The sequence below is a fragment of the Pongo pygmaeus genome, chromosome 9, assembly GCF_028885625.2.
Source record: "Pongo pygmaeus isolate AG05252 chromosome 9, NHGRI_mPonPyg2-v2.0_pri, whole genome shotgun sequence".
Classification (NCBI taxonomy): Eukaryota; Metazoa; Chordata; class Mammalia; order Primates; family Hominidae; genus Pongo; species Pongo pygmaeus.
Genome location: NC_072382.2, coordinates 74621344 through 74646615, shown reverse-complemented (window position 1 = coordinate 74646615; position 25272 = coordinate 74621344). Strand labels below are relative to the sequence as shown.

The 25272-nt window shown below is 43.1% G+C and overlaps 1 protein-coding gene across 7 annotated transcripts in view; it reads left to right on the top strand.

Annotated features, from left to right (window-relative positions):
• Window positions 1-16981, top strand: part of RAB6A (RAB6A, member RAS oncogene family) — a 112418-nt gene extending 95437 nt beyond the window's left edge. For all 7 annotated transcript variants that reach the window (XM_063672078.1, XM_063672074.1, XM_063672075.1 and 4 more), the window contains 2 exons: window positions 13162-13228; window positions 14924-16981. In XM_063672078.1, coding sequence (XP_063528148.1) covers window positions 13162-13228; window positions 14924-14988 — 132 coding nt within the window. In that variant the 3' untranslated portion in view covers window positions 14989-16981. The remainder of the gene's footprint in view (window positions 1-13161; window positions 13229-14923) is intronic.
• The last annotated feature ends 8291 nt before the right edge of the window (window positions 16982-25272 follow it).

Below are 25272 nucleotides of genomic sequence, written 5' to 3'. Positions count from 1 at the left end.
TGTGGATAGTTATACCCAAAGAATTAATCTGACAATTAACTTTCAATAGGTACCCAAAACAGCTAGCAAGTAAAGGCACTAATATAAACATTTGTACTGCACTTTTTGCTTTCTTTTTTTTGGAGACAAGAGTTTTGCTCTTGTCGAGCAGGCCGGAGTGCAATGGTGTGATCTCGGCTCACTGCAACCTCCGCCTCGCAGGTTCAAGTGCTTCTCCTGCCTCAGCGTTCCCTAGTAGCTGGGACTACAGGTGCAAGCCACCACGCCCAGCTAATTTTTTTTTGTATATGTGTATTTTTAGTAGAGATGGGGTTTCCCCATATTGGCCAGGCTAGTCTTGAACTACTGACCTCAGGTCATCCGCCTGCCTCAGCCTCCCAAAGTGCTGGGATTACAAGCATGAGCCACCGTGTCTGGCCACTTTTTGCTTTCTAGTGTGTTTTCACACCCCTTAATTATTGTTTTAGCTAACATTTTGAAAAATATCTACTGCATGTCAGGTACTGGGATAACAAAGATGAAATGAGAGCCTTGCTCTCCAGAAGTTTAAAGTCTAGAGGGAAAGATAGAGAAGTAAAAATAGGCTGTTACAATCAGTGCAGTAAATACTCTGAAAGAACTACTGGTGCTACTTGGAGTATATATTTTAGTGCTGGGCATAGTAGCTCATGCCTGTGATCCCAACACTTTGGGAGGCCAGGAGTTTGAGACCATGGCAATACAGCAAGACCCCCATCCCTACAAAAAATAAAGAATTAACTGGGTGCCTAGGGGATGCTCTGGCGAGGGCAGACCCCAGGGGAAAGCAAAAGGCGTCTCAGGGAACCCTCACATTCTCTCACTGAAGTTTCCCATCAGGATGACCCCACAGCCAGAGTCCCTTGGTAGCCCCTCACCCCAGACAGAGCCCCCTTCTAAGGAAAAAGAGAGGTTCAGGGCATTGGACCTTCATTAACAGTGGCCTGACTGGCGTGGCAGGCCCAAGACCCACCCACTGCCATCCCCTTTCTGTGTGTCCCTGTCCCCCAGTTCTAAGGCCCAGGGCCTGAGCTCTCTTCCCCAGCATCGCCCCCACACACTGCCGAAAACCCCGCCTTCGGAGAGTTAATTGTCTGTGTGAGGTGCTTAACCTATCAGCCCTGAGAACACAAAGCAATAATCTTTGTTACTGAGATGTGTGGCTGTTCGTGTTTTGGGTTTTTTTTTTTTTTTTTTAATGTTTCCTAATAAAAGAAGCTGCATTTTATTGGTTTTTATTTTTAATTTTCTACATGTTTGAGCTGAGTCCTGAGACACTTAGCTTCCCTGTCCCCCATACCCGGACCCTTCCACCCCACTGGGCCCAGCCATGGGCTCAGAACCCTGGAATTCCGTTTGCTGATTTGTTTGGGTTTTTTTTTTTTTTTTAAGATGTTACATAGTATTTCGAAGCCAGCAAGTTACCACCCTCCGGTGTCTGTTCTCTCCACATCTGTAACTTCTTTTTCCAGGTTTTATTTTCAGTTTTAAATTCCTAATAAATTATTTGAAAACGTTAAAAAAAAAAAAAAAAAAGAATTAGCTGGGTGCCTTGGCACATCCCTGTAGTCCTAGCTACTCAGGAGGCTGAGGCGGGAGGATTGCTTGAACCCAGGAGTTCAAGGCTATTGTGAGTTATGATCACATTTTCATTGCACTCCAGCCTGGCAACACAGTGAGACACTGTCTGTATTTTTAAAAAAGATTTTATTAGACAGGAGAGAGAAGACTTAAGGAACTGGAGAGTGAGTTAGAGAAGCTTTTTAAGGAGTTAACAGGGAATGGGTCCTGAAGGATGAGTGTCAGCTAGGCAAATTGAACTGGGAGGGTATTCCAAGGAGAAGCATCATCATTGTGTCCTTTGAACTTCACGACTGTATCCCCTTTTTATTAGAATGAATCTGAGAATTAGAGATAGTAAATATCCTTGAGATTACAAAGCTATAATAATGGGGTAGTTAATAGTAGAGTTTCTCTCTGGGCTTGTGTTCTATGCTCTTTCTATATGCACATTAAATGCTGTATTAAATTATGGAAATAGGCTTTTACCCTTTCTGTCTTACACCATGTGAAAAGAAGTTTTCCGCTCCTCCAGAGTGTTGACAAAAAAAACCAAACTTTGTAAAATATTTAAAGAGGTCTATTTTGAGCCAAATATGAGTGATCATGCCTGAGTCAGTCTTTTTTTTTTTTTTTTTTTTTTTTGAGACGGAGTCTCACTGTGTCGCCCAGGCTGGGGTGCAGTGGTGCAATGTCCACTCACTGCAACCTCCACAGAGGCACGGCACAGTCAAGAGATTCTGAGAACATCTGCCCAAAGTAGTTGGGTTACAGCTTGGTTTTATACATTTTAGGGAAACGTAAGACCTCAGTCCGTACATATGAGGTAGACATTGGTTTGGTCTGGAAAGGTAGGACAACCCAAAGTGGTGGTGGGAGTTGAGGGGAACTTGTAGGTCGTAAGTGGATTCAGAGATTTTCTGAGTGGCAAGTGGTTGAAAGAGTTATCTAAAGACCTGGAATCAATAGAAAGGAGTGTCTAGGCTAAGATAAAAGGTTGTGGAGACCAAGGTTATTACGATGTAGATCGGGGTCCCCAACCCTTGGGCCACAGCCCAATACTGGTCCGTGGCCTGTTAGGAACCAGGCCACACAGCAGGAGATGAGCAGCGGGTGAGCCAGCATTACAGCCTGAGCTCTGCCTCCTGTCAGATCAATGGCAACATTATATTCGCCTAGGAGCATGAACACTATTGTGAACTGCACATTGGAGGGATCTAGGTTGCACACTCCTTACAAGAATCTAAGTAATGCCTGAAAATCAGAGGTGGAAGAGTTTCATCCCAAAACTATCTGCACCCCAGTCCATGGAAAAATTGTCCTACAGGAAACCGGTCCCTGGTGCCAAAAAGGTTGGGAATCACTGATGTAAATGAAGTCTCATAGGTGGCTACCCTTAGAAGCAATTTTTTTTTTTTTTCTTGAGACGGGGTCTCCCTCTGTCTTCCAGGCTGGAGTGCAGTGGCATAATCACAGCTCACTACAGCCTCAACTTCCTGGGCTCAAATGCTCTTCCCACCTCAGCCTCCTGAATAGCTTGGACTACAGGAGCCTACCACCACACCTGGCTAATTTTTTATAGAGGCAAGGTCTCCCTGTGTTGCCCAGGGTGGTCTGGAACTCCTGGGCTCAAATGATCCAACCACCTCGGCTTTCCAAAGTGCTGGGATTACAAGAGTGAGCCACTGCCTGGTGGCAAGTGTTTCTTATTTAGACCTTTAAAAGGTGCTAGACTCTGAGTTAATCTCTTCAGGATTGGGAGAACCTGGAAGGGGAAAAATCTACTTATGTAAATAGAAATGTTTTACAGATGCAAGTTTTCTCTTCACAAAGTGGCCCTTTGTGGGGCTATTTATGGCAAAAAGAACGTTATTTGGGGGTAAGATATTTTGATTTTCTTTATCTGTAATGTGATGCTATACTAGAGTCAGGTGGTAAATCCTTAGCAGAAGACCCAGGGACAAGATCTCTTAGAGTTCAAGATATAGAAAGTACACAGAATGGCACCAACTCATTAGCAATTCTCTTATTTCTCCGGATCCAGAACGTGATGGACACAGAGACAAATTCATTGTATTTTATATATCATCAACTAGGCTCAAATCTCTCTCTCTTCCTGGGAGTCTACCCCGCTGTTGAGACTGCAAACTAAGCCTTCCAGAGATGGTAAATAGGACTTCAAGAGACAGAGACAGGCACAAGAGGCACTGCACAGCCCTACTGACCCAGCCTAGCTCCAGAGTTCAGTAGACCATGAGACAATGAAAGGATATTTAGTAATCTTTTTTCAGATGTCACAGTAATGATTTATTTGGGCAAAAATCACCAATTGATATTAAAACCTTAAAGTGAAAATTTGACAAAGAATAATAAGATATATACATAATTGCAAAGAATCTCCTCTCATACTTATTAATCACAAAAGGAAAGTTGGTAATTTGGCAGTGAAGAAACTTGACCAGCTCTACCTTAATTTAACCAAGTGGCTAAAATTCACTTCACCAGTAAGGGCACAGATCAGCATAAGGTGCCTCCTGATATGATACACTAAGAAAGACACTATCTCTTCTGTAGTATTACTGACAAAAAGTGAGTAAGGTAAAACTAAACATTAGGAAGCAACAAGCAAATCCAAATTAAGTGACAGTCTACAAGGTAACATCCGTGACTTCTTTTTTTTTCTTGAGACGGAGTTTCCCTCTTGTTGCCCAAGCTGGAGTGCAATGGTGCAATCTTGGCTCACTGCAACCTCCGCCTCCCGGGTTCAAGCAATTCTCCTGCCTCATCCTCCCAAGTAGCTGGGATTACAGGCATCAGTCACCACACCTGGCTAATTTTTTGTATTTTTAATAGAAACGGGGTTTCATCATGTTAGCCAGGCTGGCCTGGAACTCCTAACCTCGGGTGATCCGCCCACCTCGGCCTCCCAAAGTGCTGGGATTACAGGCATGAGCCACTGTGCCTGGCCCCATGTACTTTTCAACAATAAATAATGACAATAGGAATGGAGAAAAAATAGACTAGTCCAGAAAATATTTAGCGAGTGCCTCTCTTGGGCTGGGCGCAGTGGCTCACACCTAAAATCCCAGCATTTTGGGAGGCCGAGATGAGAGGATTGCTTGAGGCCAAGAGTTTGTGCCTAAGATTGTGTTCATTATCTTAAGATTGTATCCATTTTCCTTAGACAAAATAGGATTTTTTTTAAGTACATTCACACTATTGTGCAAAAATCACTGCTATGCATCCAGAACCCTTTTCATTCTTGTAAAATTGACATTCTGTACCCATTAAATAATAACTCGTTTCCCCCTTCCCCCAGCCATTGACAGCCAGCCATTCTACTTTGTGTCTGTGAATTTGATTACTCTAGGTACCTCATATAAGTCAACTCGTACAATATTTGTTCCTTTGTGTGTGGCTTGTTTCACTTGCATAATGTCCTCAAGGTTCATCCATATTGTAGTAGGTGTCAGAATTTCTTTCCTTTTTAAGGCAGAGTAATACTGCATTTTATGGATATACTATGTATAATATATAATATGTATTTACATATATAGCAGATGGGTTGTTTCTACCTTTTGGCTATTGTCAATAATGCTGCCGTGAACATTAGTGTGTAAATATCTGTTTACTGCTTTCAATTCTTTTGAATATATACCCCCAAGTAGAACTGCTGGGCCGTATGTTAAGGAATGTTAAAATAGATGTTATGAAGCAGTATATGTATATATATAATGAAAATAGGTAGATATATGTGAATATAGCAATACTTGCCCTGGAATACTTTGTTATGTACTTTTCACTAAAGAGAACCTATTTTAATTATTTAAAAGTCTGAAAACTTGTAAACCTAATTTTATTCCATCTTCACAAGCTCTACTCAGAAAGTAGCCAAACCTTTCCTATGCCTCCCTCTTGAAAAGATTTTCAGTTTTCAAGCTAGCTGATAATAAACCTGGATTTTGTTTTGTTTTGTTTTGAGACAGAGTCTCACTCTGTCATCTAGGCTGGAGTGCAGTGGAGTGATCTCTGGCTCACTGCAACCTCCGCCTCCCGGGTTCAAGCGATTTTACTACCTCAGCCTCCTTAGTAGCTGGGATTACAGGCGCCTGCCACCACACCCGGCCAATTTTTGTATTTTTAGTAGAGATGGAGTTTCACCATGTTGGCCAAGCTGGTCGAACTCCTGACCTCAAATGATCCCCCCACCTTTGCCTCCCAAAGTCCTGGGATTACAGGCGTGAGCCACTGCACTCAGCCTAAACTTAGTATTCTTAAGAGCCGAAAAGATTACGAATCTTGAATAGGCAAGCAGTTTAATAAATATTTCATGTCAGAAGCAAGTTGTGATATTATGGGGACAATTTCTAGATATTCCTAAGTAAGAAAGTTTCAGCTCTGCTGTAATATTTTTAAAAGGTCTCCCCCAACCCCCACATCTTTCCCACCAGTTTTTTATAGTTCCTTTTTAAAGCAGAATTGAGCCTGTGGGTGTTTTGTTCTAGTCCTAGAATTCACTGCAGAATTGTATAACATTTGGCAAAATTCTCTGTTCCCCAAGCCTGCAGGCCCATGAGTTCATTTATCTCTGATAGAGTTATTGTCTCTAGCAGAAATAAAGCTGCTTTTTTTTTTTTGAGATGGAGTTTCACTCTTGTTGCCTGGGCTAGAGTGCAGTGGCATAATCTCGGCTCACTGCAACCTCTACCTCCCCGGTTCAAGCGATTCTCCTGCTTCACCCTCCCAAGTAGCTAGGATTACAGGCATCTGCCACCACACCTGGCTAATTTTTTTTGTATTTTTAATAGAGACGGGGTTTCACCATGTTGGCCCCAGCTGGTCTCAAACTCCTGACCTCAGATGATCCACCTGTCTTGGCCTCCCAAAGTCCTGGGATTACAGGCGTGAGGCACCGCACCTGGTCGCTACTTAAAAAAAAAAAAGACTTTCAGTCCAGGCGTGGTGGCTGACACTTGTAATCCCAGCACTTTGGGAGGCTGAGGCAGGCGGATCATGAGGTCAGGAGATCGAGACCATCCTGGCTAACACAGTGAAACCCCATCTCTACTAAAAATGCAAAAAATTTGCCGGGCGTGGCGCGGGCACCTGTAGTCCCAGCTACTCGGGAGGCTGAGGCAGGAGAATAGCTTGAACCCAGGAGGCAGAGGTTGCAGTGAGCTGAGATCGTGCCACTGTACTCCAGCCTGGGCAACAGAGAGAGACTCCGTCTCAAAAAAAAAGACTTTCTATATAGCAGGTCAGTACTAAACACTTTGCATAATTATTTCCCTTAACTTACACAATAATCTAATCAGGCAAGTATACTATTATTTTAAGCCCATCTTACAGATAGGGAACAGAGGAACGAAGATTACATGATCTGTCACTTAAGTGGCCTACCTAGGGCCCAAGCCCAGGCTGTTAACTACTACACTGTACTGCTATCCACTTTACCTTTTAGTTTTTTGCTTTTTGCCATTCTGCTTAATACCTTTCAATTTCACTATGTGATTTCTATATCTCTTTAGCCATATTAAGACAATGGAATTATTGATGGAAGTCTGGGAGCAAACTACTATTTTTAGTGGCTTCCTTTACCCACAGGATGTGAGGGAAGGTCTTTCTCAGTCTGGCCTCCAATATATATATATCCTTATCGTAATTATTTTACATATTCTGTGCTCCAACCAGTCTGGACTACATAAGTATTCTTAAGTATACCTTGTACTTTTCTATCTGTGAACATGTGTTCAGGAAACTCTTCCCTGTGAAATCTTTCCCACTTCTTTTCCTTTGTCCTCATCTCTACTGAAAGAGAAATGTGCTGAATATACATTCTGACTAGATAGCCAGGTGTTAAAATCATTGAGGCCAAAACTGCATACAGGTATACCTCGGAGATACTGCAGTCTGGCTCTAGATCACTACAATAAAGTGAATATATCAATAAAATGAGTCACATGAATTTTCTGGCTTCCAATGTGTGTGAGTTATGTTTATACTGTACTGTACTCTATTAATAGCATTATGTCTGTAAAAACAATGTACATATCTGGCCACACGTGGTGGCTCATGCCTGTAATCACAGCACTTTGGGAGGCCAAGGTGCGTGGATCACTTGAGGTCAGGAGTTCGAGACCAGCCTGGCCAGTACAACGAACCCCTGTCTCTACTAAAAATACAAAATTTAGCCAGATGTGGTGGCCGATGCCTGTAATCTCATCTACTCAGGAGGCTGAGGCAGGAGAATCGCTTGAACCCGGGAGGCAGAGGTTGCAGTAAGCCGAGATAGTACCACTGCACTCCAGCCTGGGGGACAGATAGCAAAACTCTGTCTCAAAAAAAAACCAACAACAACAACAACAATGTACGTATCTTAATTAAAAAATACTTTATTGCTGAAAAATGCTAATGATCATCTGATCGTAGCCTTCTGCAAATCATAATGTGTTTGCTGTTGGAAGGTCTTGCCTTGATGTTGATGCCTGCTGACCGGTCAGGGTAGTAGTTGCTGAAGGCTGGAGTGGCTGTGGCAATTTCTTAAAATAATACTATTAATACAATGTAGTTTTCTGCATTGATCGATTCTTTCTACCACAAATGATTTCTCTGTAGCATGCAATGCTGTTTCATAGTATTTTACCCATAGTAGAACTTCTTTCAAAATTGGCATTTCAGGCCAGTCGCAGTGGCACATGCCTTTAATCTCAGCACTTTGGGAGGCTGAGGTGGGTGGATCACCTGAGGTCAGGAGTTTAAGACTAGCCTGGCCAACATGGTGAAACCCCATCTCTACTAAAAATACAAGAATTAGCCCGGTGTGGTTGTGCACACCTGTGGTACCAGCTACTTGGAAGGATGAGGCAGGAGAATCACTTGAACCCAGGAGGCGGAGGTTGTGGTGAGCTGAGATTGTGCCACTGCACTCCAGCCTAGGTGACAGTGACTCCTTTTAAAAAAACAAAAAACAAAAAAACATAGCGCCACCAGGTGTGGTGGTGCATGTCTGTAATCCCAGCACTTTGGGAGGCCGAGGTAGGCGGATCACTTGAGCTCAGGAGTTGGAGACCACCCTGGGTAACATGGCAAAACCTCTTCTCTACAAAAAAATACAAAAATTAGCCAGGTGTGGTGGCATGCCTCTGTAGTCCCAGCTACTTGAGAGGCTGAGGTGGGAGGATTACTTGAGCCCATGAGGTCGAGACCTCAGGAAGCCATGATTGTGCCACTGCACTCCAGCTTGGGTGACAGAGCAAGACCATATCTCCAAAAAAAAGATGGGTCTATGTCGCTATTATACAGTGAATTTCTGTATACAAAAATAAAAAATGTATCCCCAAAATGCTGTTAAAGTTTGATAGAGTGTCACAGTGTCAGGTACTAGATTGTTTCTGTAGTCACTATACTTACTGCCTATTTGTGATAATAAATAGATGGTTATTTTCAAGTTTTCAGCTGATATTGGTGGGAGAACACTTTTTTGACTCAATTTCTATAAAATATGTTTTCCTTCATACCCTGTATTCTTTATGTCTTGATGAAAGGTGGTTTATTAATGGACATTGGAGTTTTTCCTGATGCATGAAATTTTGAGCTGACAAAGTTTGTATTCTGCTTTTAATTCATTGTTTAATGCTCATACAAAAGATCAGGATTGCTTAACCTTATATTAAACTTTTAGAAACCCTTGCTGGTTTAAACGGGGTATAATAGTTCATATCTGTAATCCCAACACTTTGGGATGCCAAGGTGGGAGGATCACTTGAGCCTAGGAGGTCAAGGCTGCAGTGAGCTATGATCATGCCACTGTACTCCAGCCTGGGTGACAGAGCAAGACCCTTCTCAAATAAAGATTTTTTTTTTTTTTTTTGAGATGGAGTCTCACTCTGTTGCCCAGGCTGGAGTGCAGTGGCACCATCTTGGCTCACTGCATCCTCCACCTCCCGGGTTCAAGCAGTTCTCCTGCCTCAGCTTCCCTAGTTGCTGGGACTGCAGGCGTGTGCCATCATGCCCAGCTAATTTTGTGTATTTTTAGTAGAGATGGGGTTTCACTGTGTTAACCAGGATGGTCTTGATCTCCTGACCTTGCGATCCACCTGCCTTGGCCTCCCAAAGTGCTGGGATTACTGGCGTGAGGCACTGCACCTGGCCAAGATTTTTTTTTTTTTTTTTTTTAATTTAAAAAGGGTATAGGGCCGGGCACAGTGGCTTATGCCTGTAATCCCAGCACTTTTGGGGGCTGAGGCGGGCAGATCACTTGAGGTCAGGAGTTTGAGACCAGCCTAGCCAACATGATGAAACCCCGTCTCTACTAAAAATACAAAAAATTAGCCAGGCCTGGTGGCACGTGCCTGTAGTCCCAGCTATTTGGGAGGCTGAGGCAGGAGAATCACTTGAACCCGGGAGATGGAGGTTGCAGTGAGCCAAGTTGGCACCACTGCACTCCAGCCTGGGCGACAAAGTGAGACTCTCTCAAAAATAAATAAATAAATAAATAAATAAATAAATAAATAAATAAATAAGGTATATACTCTTTATCTGAAAGTAAAGGGTTATCTGAAAGTTAAAAAGTTGTCTGACTAATAACACTGTATTTCTCTATTCATTTAACTTCTATCATTTTTTACTTTTTTTTTTTTTTGAGATGGAGTCTGGCTCTGTTGCCCAGGCTGGAGTGCAGTGGTGTGACCTCAGCTCACTGCAAGCTCGGCCTCCTGGGTTCACGCCGTTCTCCTGCCTTAGCCTCCTGAGTAGCTGGGACTACAGGCGCCCGCCACCATGCCCAGCTAATTTTTGTGTGTTTTTTTAGTGGAAAGGGGGTTTCACTGTGTTAGCCAAGATGGTCTCGATTTCCTGACCTCGTGATCCGCCCGCCTCGGCCTCCCAAAGTACTGGGATTACAGGCGTGAGCCACCGTGCCCGGCCAACTTATTTTTTTGTTCATAAAATTAACAGCTTTCACAGTCATTAATTGTTGCAGCATTCACTCTTACATTTAGAATGTTTTTTGTTTGTTTTTTAAAACAAGGTCTCTCTGTGTTGCCAGTGGTCTCAAACTTCTGAGCTCAATTGCTTGATTTTCCCACCCCAGCCTCCCAAGTAGCTGGGATTACAAGCTCGTGTCGCCACACTCAGCTAGAATATTTATCTATGCTTCAAACCTAATATTCACATATTAATCCAGACAGACTCACCGTATATAATTAATATTATATTGATTTGACATGATGGTAATTTATATATCTACATGATCTTTGATGGTGTACCAGAAATGATGTTAAGGTAAGCGTTCTGCAATTCAAAGTCTTATAGCTGATGTGGATTGAATATTGCGGTAAAGCCTAATTTTGGTACATCTCTAAAAAAGCTACTGAACCTTGTAGAAACAAGACAATTAGAGTTTTCCCAATCTTCATATCCCTGCACCTACCCTATCAGGCTTTTGTCTACCAGATCAAAATTTAACGATTTGCTCCTTTATACATTTGTTGTTGTTGTTGTTGTTTTTCCAGACAGTCTTGCTCTGTCTCCCAGGCTGCAGTGTAGTGGCAAGATCTCGGCCCACTGCAACCTCCGGCTCCTGGGTTCAAGCGATTCTTCTGCCTCAGCCTCCCGAGTAGCTGGGATTACAGGCACGCGCTACCATGCCTGGCTGATTTTTGTATTCTTAGTAGAGACAGGGTTTCACCATGTTGGCCAGGCTGGTCTCGAACTCGACCTCGTAATCCGCCTTCCTTGGCCTCCCAAAGTGCTGGGATTACAGGCGCAAGCCACCACACCTGGCCTGATACATTTTTAAACATATTAGTTATAGTTCCAGTCTCTTATCTGTGTCCTTCTAGGCATTCTGTTCTTTCTTCATTTAATTCAGTAATACTTATAGAGCACTTAAACCCTGAGCATTTTATGCATGTATTTCAGCCAAGTGAGGTTTTAAGACTGCCTTTAAATCTCAACTCAGATGTTACCTCCTAAAAGATTTTTTTCAGCCTCCTGAGTTGGACCTTGTTACATCTGTATTCTCAGAGCATTTTACACTTACTTTGTTTGTAGCATCACATTGTAATATAAAGAATTGTTTGAGTATCTCCTTTACCAGATTTTGAGCTCCTTGAATTAAAAAACTGTTTTTTCTTGTTCATTTCTGTGTCTCAAAGACACAGAATGAGGCCGCCTGATACACTGCCTCAAGTAAGCAAGTACTTGGTACAAAGGAGTTACAGCACATATGCATTTAATTTATGGGTTTACACTGTGTGCTTAATTAAAAAATAATTGAAATAATCAGGCAGTGTCACTGGCTGTTGTACCCAGTGGGTGTATGCCTAAGATTGGGACAATATAAGAAGTATAAACTTGTTCCGGTATCTGTTCTCATACGCCTCTCAAAAGTAAACACCTCACCAGGCTTGAGTGCGTTTCTCCTGTTGAAGATACTTTTCATAGCTTCATACCTCAAACACAAGCCAGCCACTCCCACTGGCACTCATTCCAATGATGGAAGAAAAGCCAGCTGTGTTGGACTTGAGGGGTGGTGTATTAATCTCTAACATAGTGCTTTTCTAATGAATGATGAAGGATAATTTTGACTCGACTGACTTTCACAATATATTATACACTGACTTCAGAACCTAACTCTCTCCCCCCCACATCCCCGCTGAGACGAAGTCTTGCTCTGTCGCCCAGGCTGGAATGCAGTGGCGTGATCTTGGCTCACTGCAACCTCCGCCTCCCAGGTTCAAGTGATTCTCCTGCCTCAGTCTCCTGAGTAGCTGGGATTACAGGCATGTGCCACCACACCCAGCTCATTTTTGTATTTTCAGTAGAGACAGGGTTTCACCATGTCCAGGCTGGTCTTGAACTCCTGAGCTCGTGATCCACACCCCTTGGCCTCCCAAAGTGCTGGGATTACAGGTGTGAGCCCCTGCGCCCAGCCTTGAACCTCACTCTTTATATGAAAGATAGGAATGCTACTATACAGTTTTGTTAAATGAATGATCTGTCCTTTTTCTGCGTTTCTGTAATACTTTATTATTCAAATGACATTTTTGCTGCTTATTTCATAGCTATTTGTTCGTGTCTTATCTCACCAGTTAAAAAAACAGGAATCATGTTTTTATACCTCTTTGTATTTGGTATATTGCTTTTTATATAATACTCGTTTATAGAATGAATAGACATTTTATTTTATTATTTATTTATTTATTTAAAGGCAGAGTCTTGCGCTGTTGCCCGGGCTGGAGTGCAGTGACGTGATCTCGGCTCACTGCAGCCTCCACTTCTGGGCTGAAGCAGTCCTCCAGGTTCAGCCTCTCCAGTACCTAGGACTACAGGCGTGTGCCACCACACCTGGCTAATTTTTGTGTTTTTTTGTAGAGACAGTGTTTCACCATGTTGCCCAAGCTGGTCTCAAACTCCTGATCTCAAGTGAACTGCCCACCTCAGGTGGATCCCAAAGTGCTGGGATTACAGGTGTGAGCCACTGCGCCCAGCATTAGACAGCTCACTGTACAGTGATCATAAACCTCAGTACCCTTTGCTAAATGTTCCCTCTCAATTATCACTTTTCTCTCTTTCCCACAGCTCTTTCGACGTGTAGCAGCAGCTTTGCCGGGAATGGAAAGCACACAGGACAGAAGCAGAGAAGACAGTATCCTTTTTATTTCATCGGAAATTTTTCATTATTAACACTAGTCTTTAGAGCCCTGCTTGCATGGCTAAAGAATATTGTGCCATTGCCTTTTACAACCAGGAACTGATGACTTAGGGGCATAGAAATTCATTTGTTTTCTATAGCAAATGATGTCTGGTTATCCAAGTGCACCCTTTGCAGCCTGCTTCTCGTTGTTAATCAGTGAGAGGGTTTGTGTTTGTTTGCTTGCTTTTAAATGAGCAGGAAACTCTCAGAATCCCTGTGTCCTTGCCTCTTCATTTTGAGTCCCATTGACTCTAGGCTTTTTCCTCATAGAATATCAAATTTTCATTTCTTTGTTTTTCTAACACTTGAGCTTTCTACTTGACACAGGCAAGAAATAGAGTGGAGCTTTATTGTAGCCTCTGCTTTCAGAAACAGGACATAATATTAGTTCATTTCCAAGGATTGGAACATCTAATATTAGTTAATTCTAAGGATTTTTAATTTGATGTTTTCAGCGTTTCATATTCACCTTCTAGTGTTTTTCCATATGCAGGCATTTTTATTAAGCCATATAGTTTGTAGCACTTTGTAGTCAGCTCTTCCCACTTGTAAATGTTATATGTTTTCATAAAAAACATAAAACAGGCTGGGTGCGGTGGCTTATGCCTGTAATCCCAGCACTTTGGGAGGCCAAGGCAGGTGGATCACCTGAGGTCGGGAGTTCGAGACCAGCCTGACCAACATGGAGAAACCCCGTCTCTACTAAAAATAAAAAAATTAGCTGGGCGTGGTAGTGCATGCCTGTAATCCCAGCTACTCAGGAGGTTGAGGCAGGAGAGTCGCTTGAACCCAGGAGGCAGAGGTTGCAGTGAGCCAAGATCGCGCCATTACACTCCAGCCTGGGCAACAGGATCAAAACTCCATTCCCCCCCCCCCAAAAAAAACACAACAACAACATAAAACATAATATGTTTCAAAAAAAAAAGCAACAACAACAAAAAATGTTCTATTGAGTTGAAGTATGTCCCCGCACCTGCCGCCTTTTTTTTTTTTGAGCTGGAGGCTCATTCTGTTGCCGAGGCTGGAGTGCAGCAGCGCAATCTCGGCTCACCACAACCTCTGCCTCCTGAATTCAAGTGATTCTCCTGCCTCAGCCTCCCAAGTAGCTGGGACTACAGGCACGAGCCACCATGCCCAGCTAATTTTTATATTTTTAGTAGAGATGGGGTTTCGCCATGTTGGTCAGGCTGGTCTTGAATTCCTGACCTCAGGTGATCTGCCTGCCTCAACCTCCCAAAGTGTTGGGATTACAGGCATGAGCCATGGCACCTGGCCTGAAGTCCCATTATTTATTAAATGTTTCCTCTGCTGTTGGAACTATCTTGTAGGCTATTTTCAGATTTATATTATAGATGATTCTATGAGGAACATCATCTTCATATCACTTCTTGCCGCTGTAGAATAAGTTCCTTAGGATAGATACCCATAAATAGAGCTTGTACCTCATTCTGACCCTTGTTGCATATAGTAGATATAAGCAAGTTTATTCCATTTGAGCACCTTATATGGTGAGGCGGCTATGTAGAAAATAGTGACTGTGTAGGCTCTGAAGACAAATAGGAATATAAGGGCCATCCCAGAAATGCTGGTGTTGGGAAGAATTGAAATTGTACTTTCCCATTTATGGCTTCTTAACTTTTGTTTCAGTGATTGACATAAAACTGGAAAAGCCTCAGGAGCAACCAGTCAGTGAAGGAGGCTGTTCCTGCTAATCTCCCATGTCATCTTCAACCTTCTTCAGAAGCTCACTGCTTTGGCCCCCTTACTCTTTCATTGACTGCAGTGTGAATATTGGCTTGAACCTTTTCCCTTCAGTAATAACGTATTGCAATTCATCATTGCTGCCTGTCTCGTGGAGATGATCTATTAGCTTCACAAGCACAACAAAAGTCAGTGTCTTCGTTATTTATATTTTACAAAAAGCCAAAATATTTCAGCATATTCCAGTGATAACTTTAAAAATTAGATACATTTTCTTAACATTTTTTTCTTTTTTAATGTTATGATAATGTACTTTAAAATGATGGAAATCTCAACAGTATGAGTATGGCTTGGTTAACGAGCAGTATGTTCACAGCCTACTTTATCTCTCCTTGCTTTTCTCACCTCTCCCTTACCTCCATTCCCTATTTCCCTATTCTTACCTAGCCTCCCCCCACTTCCTCAAAACAAACAAGAGATGGCAAAGCACCAGTTTGACCAAGCCCATTGGAATTATCCTTTAATTTTACAGATACCACTTGCTGTAGGCTACGGACCAAGATGTCCAAAATTATTCTTGAGCACTGATCTAAATTACTGTCTTCTTTGAGGTAAAAATTCAGCCATCATGGTAGGCAGTGCTTGAATGAGAAAAGGCTCCTGGTGCATCTTCAAAATGAGTCCTAAAGAACATACTGAGTACTTATAAGTAGAATAACATAAAATGTATTTCCGACTAAAACAAATGGCTCTTTCACATGTGCTTTATTAGACTCTAGGAGAGAAAATTAACCAAGTGCTTCAGAACAGGTGTTTAGTATTTAATTCTTCATGGTAAGAAAATGAAGTTCTAATGAACTATTTCTCCCAAGGTTTTAAAATTGTCAAGAGTTATTCTGTTTGTTTAAAAAATAAGAAACCTCTTTAAGCAATAGATTTTGCTTGGGTTTTCTTTTTTAAAAAATACTATGCAGGCAAAGAACTGTAAAAGTTTAATTCCTTCCAGAAGAACCAGTGGAAGAATTTAAATTTGGCACTACGATCAAAACTACTGAATTAGTAGAAATAATGATGTCTAAAGCTTACCAACAAAGGAACCCTCCGCAGAATAGCAAAAACTTTGCTCAGGACATTTGAGGTCAAATTGAAGACGGAAACCGGAAACCGTTTTCTTGTAAGCCCCTAGAGGCAGATCAGGTAAAGCATACATAGTAGAGGGAAAGGAGAGAATGGAAATAAAACTCAATATTATGCAGATTTATGCCTTATTTTTTAGCATTTTTTAAGGTTGGGTCTTTCAGGCTGGTTTTGGTTTGTATTAGATCTGTATAGTTTAACTAGTGATTTAGTTTTATATTTAAGCTACAATTAATCTTTTTTCTTTGGTGATATTTATTTCTTTGCCTTTTTTTTTTTTAACAACTTTCTATTTTCAGATATTTCGTCGAATCTATTTAGAGCTTCACCATGGCAATATGTATTTCCCTTAAAACACTGCAAACAAATATACTAGGAGTGTGCCCTTTTAATCTTTACTAGTTATTGTGAGATTGCTGTGTAAGCTAATAAACACATTTGTAAATACATTGTTTGCAGGACGAAAACTTCTGAGTTACAGCTCAGGAAAAGCCTGCTGAATTTATGTTGTAAGCATTATTAACACAGTATAAAGATGAAAAGACAACAAAAATATCTTCATACTTCCTCATCCCCTCATTGCAACAAAACCTTAAACTGGGAGAACCTTAATCCCCTCTCTTTCCTCTTCCTCCTCCACTTCCCACTTATTGTCACCTTGTAATATTCAGAGAGCACTTGGATTATGGATCTGAATAGAGAAATGCTTACAGATAATCATTAGCCCACATACCAGTAACTTATACTTAAAGATGGGATGGAGTTGTAAAGTGCTTTTATAATACAATATAATTGTTAAAGGCAAGGGTTGACTCTTTGTTTTATTTTGACATGGCATGTCCTGAAATAAATATTGATTCAATATGGCAGGTGGGTCATATTCTTTATTTGGAAGAAGTCGTGACTTCTGACATGGGTGTGATTGTCTTCCTGCACGGTTGCATTTGATTCTTTTTATGTATTTTTAAGAAAGTGACCAGTTATACTGCTTTTAATTTTGATTGGTCTTTTTATTTGGCTTGGAGTTCTTCAAAGCAGTGAAGTGTGTTCATAGTCCAGATTTTTTTTTTTTAATAAACACAATTTTGCTGCCAAAAATATATAAATAAAACACGAAAGAAAACAATTATTGACTTGGTTTCCCATTCCTGCCAAGATGGTGAATTAGCATTTGCTTCACCCTCTCTGGGAAGACCTATAAAGCAGACATGGACAGAATCCAGAAAAATAACAACAAATGTGAAGAACTCCTAGGGAGTCAAAGACTCTTTTTTTGATGGGGGTATTGTTGGGGGGTTGGGGAGAGGGGCTGTAACTTGAAAGATATATCCCCTGGTGGAGGCAGTAATAGGACATATTAAGAAAAGCATCTTAAGTTCTGCTTTTGCCTCCTCACTCCTAACTATACCTTTGCCTTGGGACAGGAGCCAGCAAACTGTGGCCCTCCCACCAAATGCAGCCTGGAACCAGTTTTAAAAATTAAGTTTTATTGGAGCTCAGCCATATTTTTCCACGATAATGGCAGAGCTTAATAGCTTCCACAGACCTTATGGCCCTAAAAGCCAAAAAACTGTTTATTATCTGGCCCTTTACAGAGAAAAGGGCAACCCCTGCCTTGGGACAACCATAGCTGAACCCCTTACAGTAAAATGAAGGCCACAGGCCAGAATACTAGTGCAGGTGTCTGCAAGGGTAATATTAGGGCAGTACAAAAGCCCTAATAAGCTGATGGAAATAAAGGCAAGTCCGTGAAATAAGTCGTGGCTTGGGGGGATGATACTGATACTGAATGGGAGTGATTACATGTGGGCTTATAGTTCCTAGAACTCTTTGCCCCAAAGTTTGTCCCCTCCTCTCCTTGACAGTCTTGTCCCTTGTGCCTTCCAGACTAGTAGCCTATACCCTGAGGGGAATTTGAACTCACACAGCAATATAGTTGAATACCTAAAAACTGCCTCAAAAGTAAAAGTAAATATCTAAAGCAGAAATACTTTGGGAAAGACAACGAATAATATAAGGATGACATGATAAATATTAAGGAGATAAGATATGAAACAAGAATTTGGAATCATAAATTAAGTGTGAAAAGTTTGTAATTGTTGAAATGAGGAACACAGCCAGGTGCAGTGTTTCATGCCTGTAATCCTAGCACTTTGGGAGGCCAAGGTGGGAGGACAGCTTGAGCCTAGGAGTTAAAGACCAGCTTGGGCAATATGGTGAGACCTCATCTCTACAAAAAAATTTAAAAATTAGGCAGGCATGGTAGTACATACCTGCAGTCCCAGCTACTCAAAGACTGAGGTGAGAGGATCGCTTGAACCCAGGAGTTCAAGGCTGCAGTGAGTTCTAATCACACCACTGCCCTCCAGCCTGAGCAACAAGGCAAGACCCTGTTTCTTAAAGGAAAGATAAGGAACACATAGGTGGGATAAATGGTAGAATGGATTGTGTTAGTTAGAATGGAGTTGGTAAGCTGGAACATTAAATTGAGGAACTCATTCATTAGAAAACAGAAACAGCTGACCAGGCGCCTATGATCCCAGCACTTTGGTAAGCTGAGGCAGGCAGATCACGAGGTCAGGAGATCGAGAACATCCTGGTTAACACGGTGAAACCCCGTCTCTACTAAAAATACGAAAAATTAGCCAGACGTGGTGGCGCGTGCCTGTAATCCCAGCTATTTGGGAGGCTGAGGCAGGAGAATCACTTGATCCCGGGAGGCGGAAGTTGCAGTGAGCTGAGATTTCGCCACTGCATTCCAGCCTGGCAACAGTGCGAGACTCCGTCTCAAAAAAAAGGAAAACAGAAATAGCTTTCTTGTTCCTCTTGCCATGTGACAAAAAGCAGGGCAAAGCTCCCTCTTTGTCTTCTGCCATGATTGTAAGCCATAATTGTAAACTTTTTGAAGTCTCACCAGAAGCAAATGCTGGCACCATACTTCTTGTACAGCCCACAGAACTGTGAGCCAATTAAACCTTTTTTCTTTTCTTTTCTCTTTTTTTTTTTTTTTTTTTTTGAGACGGAGTCTTCCTCTGTCGCCCAGGCTGGAGTGCAGTGGCGCGATCTCAGCTCACTGCAAGTTCCACCTCCCGGGTTCATGCCATTCTCCTGCCTCAGCCTCCCAAGTAGCTGCGACTACAGGCGCCCGCCACCATGCCTGAGTAATTTTTTTGTATTTTTAGTACAGACGGGGTTTCACCGTGTTAGCCAGGATGGTCTCGATCTCCTGACCTCGTGATCTGCCTGCCTTGGCCTCCCAAAGTGCTGGGATTACAGGCGTGAGCCACCGTGCCCGGCCTTTTTTTCTCTTTTTTTTTGAGATGGTGTCTCGCCGTGTCATCCAGGCTAGAGTGCAGTGGTGTGATTTCGGCTCACTGCAGCCTCTGCCTTCCAGGTTCAAGCGATTCTCCTGCCTCAGCCTCCCGAGTCTCTGAGATTACCGGCGCACACCGCAACGTCCAGCTAGTTTTTGTATTTTTAGTAGAGACAGCATTTCACCATGTTTGCCAGGCTGGTCTCAAACTCCTAACCTCAAATGATCTCCTGCCTCAGCCTCCGAAAGTGCTGGGATTACAGACGTGAGCTACCACACCCAGCTTAAACCTCTTCTTTATAAATTACCCAGCCTTGGATATTCTTTTATAGCAATGCAAAATGTACTAACAGAAAATTGGTACTGAAAAGTGGGGCATTGCTATAAATGTACCTGAAGATGTGGAAGAGACTTTTTAACTGGGTAATGGGCAGAGGTTGGGAAAGATTTTGGAGGGCTCACAAGAAGATGGAAGATGAGGGAAATTTTGAAATTTCTTAGAGACTGGTTAAATGGTTATGACCAAAATGCTAATAGAAATATAGACAGTGAAGACCAGGCTGATGAGGTCTCAAATGGAAATGAGGAATTTATTGAGAACTGGAGTGAAGATCACCCTTGTTACACCTTAGCAAAGAACATGGCTGCATTGTGTTCATGTCCTAGGGCTTTGTGGAGGGTTGAACTTAAGAGTGATGACCTTCTGGCCAGGCATGGTGGCTGACACCTGTAATCCCAGCACTTTGGGAGGCCAAGGCAGGTGGGTCACTTGAGGTCAGGAGTTCAAGACCAGCCTGGCAAACGTGGTGAAACCCCATCTCTACTAAAACTACAAAAATTAACTGGGTGTGGTGGCGCACGCCTGTAATCCCAGCTACTCTCATTGGGGAGGCTGAGGCAGGAGAATCGCTTGAACCCAGGAGGCAGAGGTTGCAGTGAGCCGAGATTGTGCCACTGCACCCCAGCCTGGATGACAGAGTGAGACTCCATCTCAAAAAAATAAGAAAACAGTGATGACCTTCAGCTAGGGTGTCTAGCTGAAGAAATTTCTAAGCAGCAAAGCATTCAAGGTGTGCCATGCCTGCCTCTCACAGCCTACAATCAGATACGGGAGCAAAGGAATATCTAAAGTTAGAAGACATATTTAAATGGGAAGAGGAGCATTAAAATTTGGAAAATGTATATCCTAGCCTTGTGGTAGAGAAGGAAAAAGCATTTTCAGGAGAGGAATACAAGCAACAGCTTGCTAGGGAAATTTGTATAACTAAAAGGGAGCCAAGTGCTAATAGTCAAGACAGTGGGAAAAGGCCTCAAAGCCATTTCAGAAGTCTTTGGGCCAGTCCCTCCCATCAGAGGCCTAGGAGGAAAGAATGGTTTCAGGGCCCAAGCCCAGGGCCTGCACAGCCTCAGGACACTGCTCAAAGGGCCCCAGATATAGCTTGAGCTGCTGTTCCAGCGGGCGCAAGCCATAAGCCTTTGTGGCTTTCACGTGATGTTAAGCCTGCAGCTGTGAAGAATGCAAGAGTGAAGGAGACTTGGCAGCTTCCACTGACAGATTTCAGAGGATGTATGAGAAAGCCTAGGTGCCCAGGCAGAAGACTGCCACAGGGCAGAGCCCCCGCAGGAGCCTTTACTAGGGCAGTGCAGAGGGGAAATGTGGTATGGGAGCCCCCACAAAGAGTCACTACCAGGGCAATGCCAAGTGGAACTGTGGGAAGAGGGGCCACTGCCCTCCAGACTGCAGAATGCTAGAGCCACCAGCAGCTTGCACCCGGAGTTTAGAAAAGCCGCAGACACTCAACTCCAACCTATGACAGCAGCCACAGAGGTGGAGCTCCCTGAGGACTTGGGAGGCCAACCCTTGCATCAATGTGCCCTGGATGTGGGATATGGAGTCAAAGGAGATTATTTTGGAGCTTTAAGGTTTAATGTCTGTCCTTCTGGGTTTCAGGCTTGCTTCGGGCCTATTGCCTTGTTCTTTTGGCTGATTTCTCCCTTTTGGAATGGGAATGTTTACTCAATGCCTATACCATCCTTGTATCCTCAAAGTAAATAACTTGTGTTTTTGGTCGGGGGGTGGTTGGTGGTTGGTGGTGGTGGTGGTTGTTTAGACAGGATCTTGCTCTGTCACCCAGGGTGGAGTGCAGTGGCATGATAGCTCACTGCAACCTCTCCCTCCCAGGCTCAAGCAATCTTACCACCTCAGCCTCCCAAGTAGCTGGGACCACAGGCATGTGCCACCATGCGTGGCTAATTTTTGTATTTTGGGTAGAGATGGGGTCTCACTATGTTGCTCAGGCTGGTCTTGGACTCCTGGGCTCAAGCAGTACACCTGCTTTAACCTCCCAAAGTGCTAGGATTACAAGTGTGAGCCGGTAACTTGTTTTTGATCTTACAGAAAATCATACGAGGAAGGAACTTGCCTTGAGTCTCAGATGAGACTATGGACTTTGGACTTTTGATTGAGTTGATGCTAGAAGGGTTAAGACTTTGAGGGATGATTTCTTTTTTTTTTTTTTTTTTTTTTAAGACAGAGTCTCGCTCTGTTGCCCAGGCTGGAGTACAGTGGAGCTCAATCATTTTGAGGTCAGGAGTTTGAGACCAGCCTGGCCAACGTGGTGGCCTGTCTCTACTAAAAATACAAAAATTAGCCAGGCGTGGTGGCGAACGCCTGTAGTCCCAGCTACTCAGGAGGCTGAGTCAGGAGAATCGCTTGAACCTGAGAGGCGGTTTCAGTGAGCTGAGATCAGGCCACTGCACTCCAGCCTGGGTGAAAGAGCAAGACCGTGTCTCAAAAAAAAAAAAAGAAGTTGCTTGGCATCATTTAAAGTTAAATATATGTTTGTCATATAACCCATTTATTCCATTCCTCAATATTTACCCACAAGACATGAAAGCATGTGTCCATACAAAGACTTGTACACAGGCTGAGCGTGGTGGCTCATGCTCGTAATCCCAGTACTCTGGGAGACTGAGGCGGGAGGATCACTTGAGCCCAGGAATTTGAAACCAGCCTGGGCAACATAGAGAGACCCTATCTCTACAAAAATAAAAATATTAGCCAGGTGTGGTGGCACATGCCTGTGATCCCAGCTACTTGAGAGGCTGAGGTGGGAGGATTGCTTGAGCCTCGGAGGTCGAGGCTGCAGTGAGCTGTGATTTTTGCCTCTGCATTCCAGCCTGTCTCAAAACAAAAACAAAAAAACTTGTACACAAAATTCATAGTAGCTAGTATCGCCAAGAACTAGAAACAACCCAAATGCCCATTAAAAGGTGAATATATAGGCCAGGCACGGTGGCTCAGGCCTGTAATCACAGCACTTTGGGAGGCCGAGGCGGGCAGATCACAAGGTCAGGAAATTGAGACCATCCTGGCCAACATGGTGAAACCCCTTCTCTCCTAAAAATACAAAAATTGGGTGGATGTGGTGGCACGTGCCTGTAATCCCAGCTACTCCGGAGGCTGAGGCAGGAGAATTGCTTGAACCAGGGAGTCGGAGGTTGCAGTGAGCCAGGATCACACCACTGCACTCTAGCCTGGGCGACAGAGTGAGACTCCATCTCCAAAAAAAAAAAAAAGTCACTCTTCTCACCTACTGCATTTCCATCTCTATTTTTTTTTTTTCTTGAGACGGAGTCTCGCTCTGTTGCCCAGGCTGGAGTGCAGTGGCGCAATCTCGGCTCACTGCAAGCTCCGCCTCCTGGGTTCAGGCCATTCTCCTGCCTCAGCCTCCCGAGTAGCTGGGACTACAGGCACCTGCAACCACGCCTGGCTAATTTTTTGTATTTTTAGTAGAGATGGGGTTTCACCATGTTAGCCAGGACGTTCTCGATCTCCTGACCTCGTGATCCACCCGCCTCGGCCTCCCAAAATGTTGGGATTACAGGCGTGAGCCACTGCACCCGGCCTCCATCTCTGTTCTTTGAAGGATATCTCTATGTGCAGCCCATACTTAAGGAGTTGGGATTTGTTCTTCTTTAGGGGGGAATATCTATGTAAATTGTTTGGAATTCTCCAAGGGAGATTTGTCTCTTCTCCCTCATTTATTTATTTAAATATTCAATAATTTATATCAGTATGGACTCATGGATACTTATTTTATACGTTGGGTTATAATCTAATACTACTTTATTTGGTTGCCCAGATTGTTCCAGCTCTTTCAGTTCTTTTGCCCCTTCGATGTACCCCCATCGATGTGCACTTGTTTTGGTCTTTTGAGTACTTCTTTATGGCAGTACATGATGCTCCAGGCTCATCATGGATACTACTTTATCCAGTCCTGTAATCAGCCATTTCTCCAAGGATCCCTTGATTTCTTTGACTGGAGAACTGGTATTAGACATGAAGATGTGGGGCCAGGTGTGGTGGCTCACGTCTGTAATCCCAGCACTTTGGGAGGCTGAAGCGGGCAGATCACGAGGTCAAGAGATCGAGACCATCCTGGCCAACATGGTGAAACCCCGTCGCTACTAAAAATACAAAAATTAGCTGGGCATGGTGGTGCGTGCCTGTAGTCCCAGCTACTCAGGAGGCTGAGGCAGGAGAATTGCTTGAACCCAGGAGGCGGAGATTGCAGTGAGCTGAGATCACTGCACTCCAGCCTGGGTGACAGAGCGAGACTCCGTCTCAAAAAACAAACAAACACAAAAGATATGGGGCTAGGTGTGTTCATTTCTTTCTTTTCTTTTCTTTTTTTTTTTTTTTTTTTGACACAGAGTCTCACTCTGTTGCCCAGGCTGGGCTCACTGTAGACCCTGCCTCCCAGGTTCAAGTGATTCTCCTGCCTCAGCCTCCCAAGTAGCTAGGATTATAGGTGCGTGCCACCACCACACCTGGCTTTTTTTTTTTTTTTTTTTTTTTTTTTTTGAGACAGAGTCTCGCTCTGTCAACCAGGCTGGAGTGCAGTGGCACGATCACGGCTCACTGCAACCTCTGCCTCTGCCTCTTAGGTTCAAATTATTCTCCTGCCTCAGCCTCCCCAGTAGATGGTATTACAGGTGCATGCCACCACGCCCAGCTAATTTTTGTATTTTTAGTAGAGATGGAGTTTCGCCATGTTGGCCAGGCTGGTCTTGAACTCCTGACCTCAGGTTATCCACCCACCTGGCCTCCCAATGGGCTGGGATAACAGGCGTGAGCCACTGTGCCCAGCCTAGGTGTATTCATTTCTTTGAGGCTCTCTCAGCTGGCAGATGAAGGAAATATATGTATGTACTGACATGTATATACACATATCTGTAAATATTTCTGTATATAATCCCGTCTCTATATCAAGCTAGACATGAGTTCATACTGATGTCTCCAACTCTAATCCATTACCACATGAATCATTCTAGCTTCCTCCCTTTGCTTATCTGTAAATTTCTACTTCACCACTGAGAAACCTGGCTTCCAGTTGATCTAGGGACTCCAATGTGCATCTTTGACTTATCAGCATATACTTAATATTGTACTACTTCACATAAGGTATTTTGTGAAATGAAATTTACCAGAGTATCATTCTATTGTCCCACCCCCACTCCCTGTCCTCTCTGCTTTTTTGGTATATTTTTTATTACATTCGTAATTTTGTGTATACTTGTGAATAATTAATTCTGTTGACTATTATTCAATTTTATGAATATTACCAGTAGGTTTATCCTGTAGAATTTAAGTTTTTTCCATTGCTGTTATAAACACTTTTCTACTTACTTTTTGGTGAAGGTAAGTACACATTTCTGTTGGGTGCGCCCTAGGAGTAGATTTGATTCTTTACAATGTGTGCATATACTTGGCCTTACCAATCAGTTTCCAAAGCAATCGTACCAGTTTAACTTTACAGTTATTCCAGAAGTGTATGAGACT